This window comes from Populus alba, chromosome 11, assembly GCF_005239225.2.
Source record: "Populus alba chromosome 11, ASM523922v2, whole genome shotgun sequence".
Taxonomy (NCBI): Eukaryota; Viridiplantae; Streptophyta; class Magnoliopsida; order Malpighiales; family Salicaceae; genus Populus; species Populus alba.
The window spans coordinates 2,112,233-2,124,665 of record NC_133294.1 but is presented as its reverse complement, the minus strand read 5'-3'; the positions used below and the strand labels follow the sequence as shown (position 1 = coordinate 2,124,665).

At 36.0% G+C, this 12,433-nt stretch overlaps 1 protein-coding gene across 1 annotated transcript in view; it reads right to left on the bottom strand.

Moving 5' to 3' along the window:
- Positions 1 to 555: 555 nt before the first annotated feature.
- LOC118031911 (antimicrobial ginkbilobin-2-like protein) overlaps positions 556 to 12,433 on the bottom strand; it is a 45,024-nt gene continuing 33,146 nt past the window's right edge. The window contains exon 2 of the mRNA XM_073412776.1: positions 556 to 706. Within this exon, the coding sequence (XP_073268877.1) occupies positions 630 to 706 (77 nt within the window). The 3' untranslated portion in view covers positions 556 to 629. The remainder of the gene's footprint in view (positions 707 to 12,433) is intronic.

Below are 12,433 nucleotides of genomic sequence, written 5' to 3'. Positions count from 1 at the left end.
AAAAATAAAAACATATTTCTTATTGAAATGTGAAATTGAAAAGAAAAATAAATTTAACAAATTAAAGGTCCAAAAAAATCAAAAGAATGAGTATCTTGGAGAATATAATATTTAGTAAATTGAGATTGCAGGATGAAATTGAAAATAAATAAAATTTCTACAAAAGAGTGAAGAACAAAAACAATAAATCAAAAAATTAAGGACTAAAGTATAAATACTAACAACAATGAGGGGCAAGTTATAACGTTTAGAGAAGGAGAGAAAAAAAAAACTTACTACAACAAACCAGATCATCATTGTTGACAGGAGTCGTCCAACCAAGAAAGAAATACTATATAGGTCTTGGCCTAGCAGTTGAAGGAACTTGTTCCCTTACTCTGCATCCTGGGTTCAAACTTCATCGTGCACGCCTGTCACCCCCGCGATGCCTTACATGTTCACTGGGTTTGCAGGATGTTCAGTGAGCCGTGAGATTAGTCGTGGTGCGCGCAAGTTGGCCCGGACACCCACATAAATCAAAAAAAAAAATACTATATAATATTTAATGTCCAGTTAAATGAATACACATAATTTCAACACTAACAACATCTCCATTTCTCCAAGAACAAAAGAAGATATTGGATAGCATATTAAAGAACCAACAGAAACACTAGCACTGGAAAGGACACGCCAATTGCAACTCGATGTGATGAGGATCTTGTGGAACCTGCAATTTTTCCAAGTGACAATTATATTTGAATGCCAATTTACGATCAAATCAGGAATCAGACCGACAATTCCCAAAAAAAAAAAATCAAATTTCAAACAAAGAAAGAGACACAGAGAGCAACAATTTGAATAATTCACAAAACTCACCTCCCTTTGTTGCAGGTGTTGAATAGTTGAAGTAGAACTGGTAGTCATAGTACCACATGCTATGGGAGGTTAACAAAAGGGTGGAAGATATGTGGAGGCAAAAATCTCGTCAAAACTGGTGTAAAATGGGGGATAGGAACACTCGTTTTTTTCACATATCAGCAAGTCTAAGGAAGGGCCGCAACTACATTAGTAAGATTGAACATAATGGTAGTCATCTAGTCTCCTCAAATGATATAAAAGAAGGCGCTGTCAACTTCTTCTCATCCTTGTTTCGCAAACCAACATGTAAAAGAATTGAAATGGGAGGCTCGGGGTTCTCTAAAATTTCAGAAGCCAAATCAATTTGGCTAGAAAGACCACCTTCAATGGAAGAAGTGAAGCAAGCTGTGTGGGACTGTGATGGTTCCAAAGCCCCTGGCCCCGATGGTTTCACCTTTTGTTTCTATAAAAAGGTATGGAATATCATCAGCTCAGAGGTTTTTATGCTGGTTAAAAGTTTTTTCAGAACTGGTAAACTTCCAAAGGGTATCAACTCTTCTTTTGTAACTCTGATTCCGAAATCAAAGGGGTCGAGCAGATTCTCCCATTTTCGTCCGATAAGCCTGATTCACGGGCTATACAAAATAGTGGCAAAGCTACTGTCCACTAGGCTTCGACATGTCATGACAGATGTGATCAGTGTTAACCAGTCTGCATTTATTGCTGGGCGTCAGATTCTAGACGGGTTCATGATAGCAAATGAGGTTGTCCATGGTGTGCGCAGCAAGAAGAAGCATGGCCTCTTACTGAAGGTAGATTTCTATAAAGCCTTTGACTCAATTTTATGGGAACATATTGACACAAGTATGGGATACATGGGTTTTGGCTCACACTGGAGGAAGATGATATTCGAATGCTTATCCACTTCAAAATTAGCCATCTTGATAAACGGTTCTCCTAGTGGAGAATTTAGTTTGGAGATGGGTCTCAGGCAAGGGGACCCACTCTCTCCATTCCTATTTGACATCGCAGTTCAGGGATTGACAGTTTTATTCAATAGGGCATCAACTTCAGGTTACTTCAAAGGCTTACAGACTACCCTAGGACATTACTTAACTCATTTGCAATATGCCGATGACTCTCTGATTTTCTTGCCAAATGATTTTCCCTCTCTTCTACATGCCAAGAGGATACTACGTTGGTTTGAGATCATTTCCGGACTGAAAGTTAACTTTTATAAAAGCTCACTAATAGGTATCAACTTGGACAACGACTACACCTCTAGCCTGGCGAACTCAGTTTTCTGTCGTAGTGATACTTTCCCGGTTAGGTACCTTGGACTACCTCTTGGAGCCAATCCCGGCAGACTCTCTACTTGGAAACCAGTGTTGTCCACTATCAGAGCAAAGCTACTCACATGGAAAGGGAATTTTTTGAGCATGGCGGGAAGGTTATGTCTAATTAAATCAGTCTTGAGCTCTCTTCCTCTATTTTACATGTCAGTTTTTGCTATGCCAAAGAGTGTTACTAAAGCCATCTCTTCTCTAACCTGGTCTTTCCTTTGGAAAGGAAGCTCAACTTCTCATGGCCTTTTTAAGGTGGCTTGGCACAAGGTAATAAAGGATAAATCTTTTGGTGGTCTCGGGCTGGGATCCATCCACAACAAAAATCTGGCTTTGCTCTTTAAATGGCTATGGAATCTAGACAATGGAGTGGCAGGAGGCTGGCAAGAACACATTCTTCTAAAATACCGACCTCAATTTATAAATGGTATCCCTGAGTTTGCAGGTTCTTTATCTCCAACTTGGCATGGCATTGTTTCGGCAATCTTCTCAACACAAAACATAGCCAATCTTTTACATGCAAATGTCGGGTTCAAGGTGGGTGACGGGAGGAGCATCCGGTTTTGGACTGACTCTTGGCTCAGCTCTGCAACCACTCTCCAGCTCTTATTCCCCAGACTTTATAACCTCTCCTTGTAGCAAAACACTAGCCTTGCAGATATATACAATTTGACAGATACATCTTTAAACCTATCCTGGAGAAGAACCCTTCGGCCTCATGAGATCTGCCAGAGGGAGAGCTTAATCGTAGAGGTGCAGCGTGGTCTCCTTTTCTCAGATGGTGCAGACTGCAAGTTATGGAAATTCCACAGCTCTGGCATGTACTCAGCTCAATCAGGTCGCCTCTTCTTTGATAGTCTATCGGCCACTAAAAATAACCACTCCCCTACTCTGCTTTGGAATGGTTATGCCCCCCCAAAAGTGGATGTGTTCATTTGGCTTCTTCTTCATGGCGGTTTGAGTACAAGAAGTTTTTTAGCTGAGAGGAGAATCATTAATTATGAGGAATCTCACTACCCATTCTGCTGCAAGGAAACCGAGACAATTAATCATCTTTTCCATTGGTGTCCTATAACATGGTCTCTTTGGGGTCGTTTCTTGAAATGGTTCGGGTGCTCAGGTTGTCTGCACAAAGACCCAAATCAAAATCTACAGGAATGGTCCGGATTGATTAATGGAAATTTTCAGCGACGTGCTATTACCCTCCTCTGTAAAGGTCTGTATTGGTCAATTTGGATAGCGCGCAACCGCCTAATCTTCGAATCCAAGGCTCCTGATTGGGATATGATTTTTGATCTCATTTTTCACCGTTTGGCTTTCTAGTTGAAGTCCTCAGTTGCAAATTTCAGCTATACAAACTCAAATCTTTTTAGAAATCCTGAATGTATTATGAACTGGACTAAATCCCTCTTCACTTTGGTCTTTTCTTTCTTCATATTTCCATTGTATTTATCTTTCGTTCAGCCCCACTTTCTTGATGGGGCTGCATAATTAATATATAATTATCTGGTTTACTATCAAAAAAAAAAAAGTACCACATGCTGCAACTAGATCCATGAATATCCCAATCTCTCTTATTTCCAATAATATTTAAATATGCCGCCAATTGGAAATCCAAGCACTTGCCACAGTCACTCTTGCTGAGATCTCTAGTGCATTGAGCCATGCCATACCTCTTCCCACTCTGTCCAACATCCAATACTGCGGTATAGAACATCGAGGGCTGGTTAGGAGTTGTAGAAGCCAGCGCTTTTGTGAAGTTAAGTCCTTCAGAAACCACTTTTGCATCTTCAAAATTGGTCTCATTGTAAGTTGCCATTCCTGATTGATCCGATTCACCGAAAATTCTCCGGTCAGAATACCTTACGAAACACCACTTAAACCAAAGCGTCGCATTTTTACTGTTTGAGCAGCCGTGTACCATGGTAACATTCTTGATGCAGGCTGCACAGTCTGTGGCAGAAATATCACCTCTGCATTGTGTAAGGCCATAAATCTTGTTAGCACCTTTACCTGCTGCGGTCGTGTAGAGGCCATTTTGGATAGGCGCATTAGCAACAAGTGAATTCTGCAGCTCGCTCAGATGGCTTGGTATTCACTGCTATTGGTAGCATTATCAACTTCACTACATAGCGAACCGAGATTGGAATTACTGTCAGCATGGCAAGGGCTAGATAACAGCAGAAAAGTTGAAAATATAATGAATATTAACAATTCCATACTTTGAGTCCAAGGGAAACGTGTTCTCTTTTTATGTTCATATCATAATCAAAACTATCAAATCGTTGCATTTGTGGAATGTAATCATGCCGTGTAGAACTTGTTTAATTAGCACTACAAGATTGAAGACAATGAAACCAACTGTACTTGTTCATATATCGTAAATGCATTATTATATATTTGTTTAGCACTACAAAATTGAAGTCAATGAAACCTAGTTGTACTTGTTCTTATCATATTTGCTTGGCAATAGAAAATGGAAGTGGATGAAATCATTTGCTTAAATTAAGCTCCATATGGATATGCTTAGCAATATAAAAATTGAAGTCAAACAAAACTAGCTTGTTGCTTTTGGTTGAATTAAAGCTTCTGGTCGACATCTATGAGGCTGAAGTTTAAATGGAACGCCCATTGTAAGGTTTCAGTTTTTTTTGGATGGAATTTGATTTCAATAATTAATTTTAATATGATATCAACCCGTTATGAGGTCTAATGGCCTAGAAAATATTCTGAAGCCCAAGTCACTTGACAGAGGCCAAGAGACGGGCTACAAGTGAGGAGCATTGATGAACATATAAATTTGAGAAAGAGTCATCCACCATAAAACTTAATCTAGACTCAAGTATTCACATAAACATTTGGGCGAATATGAAAGACCCAACGCTTAATGATGAGAAGTGTCTTGTTAATGCGTTTATGAATTGGGTAGCGTTCTTGATGCAGGCTGCAGTGTCTGTGGCAGAAATATCACCTCTACATTTTGGGTAGGCCCATTTGTAGCAAGGGAATTCAGTAAATTGATGAGATTCGCATGGTATTCACTGTCCATGGTAGAATTATCTGACACTGAACATAGAGAGCCAAAATCCAAATTACTCTCAGTAATGTAACTAACAATACTATTGCTTTGAAATTGGTTTTCTTCATCCCTTCTGAAATCTAAGAAGCAGGGAAGGTGGAGAGATTGTGAAATGTGCTATGTTCTCTAGTAGCATATTTTGCTTTAAAAAAAAAAAAAAAAAAAAAAACAGATAAGGTCAACTATTTATGCTTTGATGTAACAGTGGAGCTTGAGAAAGTGGGATAAACTTGTCCATAATTACAAAATTGAAGTCAACTCATGAACTTAATTGCACCCAGTCAAATCCCAGATAATGTATATGCTTAATTAGCAATATAAAAATTGGAGTTGTTTTTTAATAATATTTGAATGTTCTGAGGATAATTAATGCATGATTCCTTGTGGTTTTCAAACAATATAATCAATCAAACCATGATTAATTATTTTAATATATCGTGTAACTACTGACAGCTAATAAGAATTTTATTGATTTGACCAAATTGATAGTTGTAAGAATGCTTTTATAGATCATGAGGGATTTTCATCTTGAATCATTAGATATATAGATTATACTTAGTTTATATCTCGCGTTGCGCAGGTATGATTAAAATAAATATTTTAATGTAACAAAAAAAAAAGATTACATGAAAACTATTTAATATTATTATTAAACCTAACTTAGCAGATCAATTATAAAACTTTTTAATCTGACTTATTGTCTAGCCTGAATTTAAAATTAAATCTTATAGAAATTAGCTCAATTAATCAACATAATCAATCTAAAGACAACTCAATCGACCTATCAAAATAATATAAGGATGAAATTGATAAAAAATAATGAAATGTACAAAAATAACTTTACATCCCAAAGTTTTTTCTAGTTGTGGTTTAAAATTAAATAACATGTAAGTTTTTCTGACGTGACTCATTGTAGTTGGCTAATCTAAAGATAACTTGACTCACCAATAAAAAAAAATCTTAGGACGAAATTGAGAATAAAAAAATGAATTAATATAAAAAAAAACCTCTTGACTTGACTCTTTATCTAGCTCGGGTTTAAAATTAAATTGTATCGGAGGTGTCTCAACGTGATCAAGTCAACTTAGTCAGTTCAAAGACAACCTGAACTATTTCTAAAATATTTTAAGGATGAAATTGAAAGAAAAAAAAATAATAAGATTTTTTTTAAAAAAAAAAAGAGAGAGAGAGGAGGGAATGAATTGAGAAAAAAAATAAAAAAATAAAAAACTTTACTATTTAAATCTCATGATTTTTTAAGATACTTTATATAGTTGTATTATGTAATGAACCCTGAATTTTTTTTATTTTTTTTTAACATCTACCATATATATCATATCAATATAGTTTTTAGATACATGTTGTTATATAAAAGAAATGCTAAAAGAAAAAAAAAAGTGAATTGATTAATCATCAATAGAATCTCTAATTATTGGATAGCAAAGTAAAAAAAAAAAACAGTTGTGAATTATTTTTGCCAAGTTTCTGGCTCGGGGGAGAGGTTTGACGCGTAACTGAATAGTACAGCATGTGAGTCCACGGTCCTTTCACAAATCTATTCCCAATCAACATCTACTAAATACCAAAGTATTTTTTTGGTTTGGAGAACAATTTTTCACTAGAAAAACAAATTATTAAAAAATAATATAAATTATATATTAAAATCTTACTTTATATTTTTGATATTATATCATAAGGATTACAATTCAGAATATCATTATATCATTCTAATTAATAAAAAATTTCAAATGAACTTTCATTTAAATAAATATATAAGAGAATAATATATATAGCAATGTAAATCATAAAATACTAAAACTCTATAAAAATTAGGTGATAAAAATAAGCTTGTATATATTTTTATTTACTATTTTTTTACCGATATAATCAATTTTATTCTAAAATAAATAAATATAAATATGGGAGGATTCAAATTTAAAATTCTTTTTTTTTTCTAATTAAATGGATGACAGCTACTGGATGTGTATATACACATGTAGATTAAAAGTCCAATTGGAAAGAGGAGTCTTTTTCAAACTGTTGGTTGGATAAATAATTATATTTTATATTCAACAGGATAAGATCTGTTTTTAATAATAATTATCAATATAATTAAAAGAGACACGATTGTATAAACAATAAACTAATTTGATATATTATTTTAAGCGTTACTTCAATAAATTTATGTTGTAATTCATTGATTAAAGTGCGCGGGGCTTGAGCCGAGGTTGAGGGTTCTAATCCCAGAAGAGGCAAATGAAATCTTTTAAGCAACAATTTTTTTTTAAACAGGCTCATGGCTTTTTTTTTTTATTGGATTTTTTTTTTGCCAATTTTTTTTTTTTTTCATCTTTTAATACAGAGTTTTTATTTTCTTTGTATTTTTTAGCTTTTTTATTTTTATTTTTTCCCACTTATTTCATTTAATATAAAATTTTATTTTAATTTTATTCTTTAATCAATAGTTTTTATTTATTTTTATCATATAATGAAAGTTATTTTGGTTTTTTTTTTTCAATTTTATCCTTTAATATATGGTTTTTAAATTCTTTAATTTTTTTTTACACGTTTTTTATTTTAATTTCATCTCTTAATATGAAGGTTTTATTTAATTTAATCTTTTAGTATTGAGTTGATTTTTTTCTTTAGACTCATCCAGTAAATAAAATCACGTTATGATAACTTCGTATAATTTAATTTAAAATTTAGCCTAAAAAATAATTCAATCTGAATTATTTAAATTTAAAATATTATTTCAAATTTTATAATAATATCAAAAAGTTTCCAAGCAATAGCAATAGCAAGTTGTCAATAAACTAATTATTATTAAAGATATTATTTTTCTCTTAACGTTCAAGTTAACAATTTATTTCTCCGTAGAATGACCACAATATTTGAAACCACGAAGATAATTAATTGATAAATACAGGGACTAAGTTTAAATAACTCAACATGGTCAAAGTTGCTTCCACGATGAGTTTATTCTTTCTTTTTCTTTTTCTTTTTCTTTTTCTTTTTTGTCTTTTTTGATAATGGCTTTCGAGACAGGCTTAAACGTGACATCATAAGAACCCATTTGATGATGCATATGTATTATGTATTAAAAGAACCTAATTCGCGTGGCAAAACTACTGTAAACATGAATCATTCTGGATTTATATTTTTTCCCTTAAAAAAATCCATAGAACCATTGGGTTTATTTATCATTCTAAAATTATTGAGGAGCATTTTTATTATTTTTTGTATAGTGAATACTATTAAAAGCGAAATATTACTTAGCTATGACTTATGCCGTTTTTAGCATTTTCAGCGTCGTCTAAAAAGAATTTAAATTTTCAAAGGTCTTTTAAATGCGTGCAACTTTTCACGCTTTATTTTTAAAATCATTGATTTTCCTCATTGAGTCGACGTTGATATTGCTCGTTTTTAAAAAATACAAAAAATTAAGAAAAAAACAAATTTACAAAAAGAAAGAAGTTGGGGGACTAAGTTTGGAAACCTAGCAACATTTTTGCCTATAAATACTAGTCTCCTCAATACACTCAAGGAGGAGGGGCAATTTTGAAAGAAAAATACAAAAAAAAAAAAGAAGGAAAACCTAACCCTAAACCTATCTCTAACTAGAGAGCCGCCAGCCCCCCCACCCCACGTTGAATTTTTTTCTCCTCCATTTCCAGACCATCCCCATCTTCAACCTTCAACCGTTCACCCTCTTTCGACATAAACCAGAAATGAGCCGCTCAAGCCTCCTCTTCCCCCGGCCAAGACCTTCCTCCCATTTCCACAAACCAGCCACCCATCTCCCCTCAGCCCCAAAACAAACCAAATATCGGCCCTGATTTCCCTCTTCTTCTTCTCCATCAGCGACCGAACCAGGTCCTCCCTCCATTTGGCCTCCAGTAACAGTTGCCAAAACAACAGCCACAATAACGTTGCCATCACTGGAGACCCAGTAGCTTACAGATCTGCCATCCGTCCATTCCCTCACCGCCGACCACTTCAGCAGTCGCAAATTGCAGCTGAGACACACGGCGCCCACAGACCCACCACCAGAATGGCCCAGCAACGGCCACCGAAGCCGGCCATCGCCGGATCTGCAACCAGTAAAGAAGAAACGAACCAAAATGAAGACAGAAAACAGAAGTGAAACAAAAGGAAATAAAAACTAAAATCGACTGTTGTGTGCGTTTCTCTTCTTGTTCCACAGGTCACATACGGTTTAGGAAGACAGAAGGAGAAGCCGTTCGTGATCCACTGCATCCAGGTTCCCCCCGCGGCGGCGCGTGAACCCACACGCCGCCAGTGGCGGTGGTGCGTGGAACAATACGCCACCACTGTCCTGCTGTCCATGGGTTTTCACAGCACCGTTCCCAGCAATTCCAGGATGTTTTGGGGGGTTTTGTAATTTTAAATTGTTTGATGTAATTTTTTTGTTTAGTATTGAATTTTTATTATTTGCAGTGTGGATGTAACCAAAAGAAAAGAAAAGAAAAGAAATATAGTGAAAGTGTATGTGCGTGTTTGTATTTGTTTTATGGATGTTTCTTTTTATTTATGATAAAATTGCAAAGATTTAAGAAGAATTTAATATTTTGATTGGATCACGGTCAAGAATTATTAACTTATACATAAGTTGTATTTCTGATATTCGATGAGAAGACAATTATTAAAACTTCTTTAACATGTCAAAACCACGAAGCAGCTTACCTCATGTAGGGTGCGTTAGGGGTGCTAATACCTTCCCTAACCACAACCAGTCCCTTACCTGTGAATCTCTGACAAGACCAGTACATCCAGTTTCCTAGTAGCCTTCAATAAATTACTAGGTGGCGACTCCCAACCAACGAATCAAAGCAAGCGCATAACAGAAAAATTGCCAGTCGATGCCGCGCGAATTTGACGTGCGACAAAAGCAATGAGATGGCCATCTTGCATTAGGATTGCCCCGACCCCTATTAAAGATGCATCTATTTCTACTACAAACTGCTTGTTGAAGTTAGGTAGAGCCAACACGGGAGCGCTTGTCATTAGTTTTTGTGTTGCTTCCTCATTCCACCCCAAGGCCTCCTTTCTCAATAGATTAGTTAAGGGCTTATAAATGCTGTCATACCCCTTAACAAACCTTCAGTAGTATCCTGTCAACCCCAAGAACCCCCTTAGCTGTTTCAAATTTTTAGGAATTGGCTAATCTAGAATCGCCTGAATCTTGAGAGGGTCGGTTACTACTCCTTGTGATGAAATGATGTGACCCAAGTATTCCACCTGCCCCTTGCTAAAAAAACATTTGTTAGCCTTGGCAACTAGCTGATTCCTTTTTAATAGTTCCAGAACTATCCTTAGATGCTTGTAATGGTCGGTTAAGGACCTACTGTAACTAATATGTCATCGAAGAACACCAAAATGAACTTCCTTAAATGATCTTTGAATACTTCATTCATAAGGCTCTGAAAGGTGGTGGGGGCACTAGTTAAGAAAAAAGGCATAACCAGAAATTCATAATGGCCGCTGTGAGCCCTGAAGGTTGTCTTAAACTCGTCCCCTATAGACATTCAGATTTAGTGGTACCCTGATCGAAGATCGATCTTGGAAAATGTTGTTGCGCCCACCAATTCCTCTAGTAGCTCTTCAATCATTGGAATGGGGTATTTATGTTTGATAATGAGTTTGTTTAAGGCTCTATAGTCGACACAAAACCTCTAAGTGGAGTCTGTTTTCTTCACCAGAATCACTAGCGATTCGAATAGGCTGTTGTTGGTTTTGATAATTCTAGCTTTAAGCATTTGTTTCACCATCTTCTCAATATTGTCCTTCTGGAGTCCAGAGTATCGATTGGGCCTTAGATTTATTGCTTTTAATGAAATTCTGTGGTCGTGAGCTCTAGGTGGTCGTAATCCCTTATGTTCATGGAATAAATCCTGGTAGGATTGAAGGAGACTTAACAGATCAGTATCCTTGATGTCAGGGAACATAATGGTATTTGTTCTTGTGCCTGTTGCCTTTTTTTCTCCATCTTCAACTGTCATTAGACTACAAAAGAAGTAGTCGGCCACTTGCACCTGATTGCCAACTAAAGAACTCAACTGTTTTATTTCAATGGTTTGGAACTTGGGTGGATTTTCCCCTTTAAGTAAGACTATCTCCCCCTGCCAATCAAATGACATCCATAGGTGTTTGTAGTTGCATAAGATGTCCTCTAATATGGATAGCCATTGTATCCCCAATAACATTTTGTAGTTGTTAAGTTCAATGATATAGACATCTGTTTGGAAGCTTATCCCCTGCATCTTCCACCTGAGTCCCCTGCACATGGATTTGCATATCATATTCTCCCCATTGGTTGTTTGCACTATCATGGGTTTTATGGCTGTCAACTAGAACTATAGTTTAAGGGCTAAGGTGGTGTTTAAGAAATTGTGGGTGCTGCCTAAATCTATCAGAATTAAAACTGTAGTCTTATCTATTTTTCCATTGACCTTTATAGTGTTTAGTCCCACAGTTCCTTCCAAGGCATCTAAGGAAATATGTGGTATGAGCTCCCTTTCATTAACTTTGTCTTCGATCGCCTCTTCCTCCATTACTCCCTCTTATTCCTCCACAACACTTAGTGAATACACCCTTTTATTCTTATAGTGGTGTCCTGGCACAAACTTGTCATCGCACCAAAAACACAGCCCCTCTAGTCTTTTATCCTCAAAGTCTTGGTTTCGAATGGATTTGGTGGGTTTTATGCAGGTTTTTATGTAGCTACTACCAGGGTTATTAGTCCATGGATTAGGAGTGGGTTTTTGTGGAGCTACATAAGGGTTTGTAGTGTTGGTTGTGGAATGTGACGGACAAGTAGTAGTGGCTGGCACAAGATGGTGTTGGAAAACACTAGGTGGTCTCTTGACATAGGCTTAGGATTTCCTGTATGTTTAGGTATTGGATTGTAATCGAGACAGGTTATATACATGTCTAAGGGTTTTTGGTTCGAACATCTTGACTGTGTTTTTAATCTCTATTTTGAGTCCCCCTAAGAAGATAACCAAGGCTTGTTTCTCACTTACTTCAGCCTTGTTCCACAAAATATCAAAATCCTGGATGTATTCCTCTAACTCTCCTTGTTGCTTCAACTCCATCAATTCCTCTAGAGGGTCTTGCTGGCCCCTAAAATGGTAGCAAATGGCTTCCACAT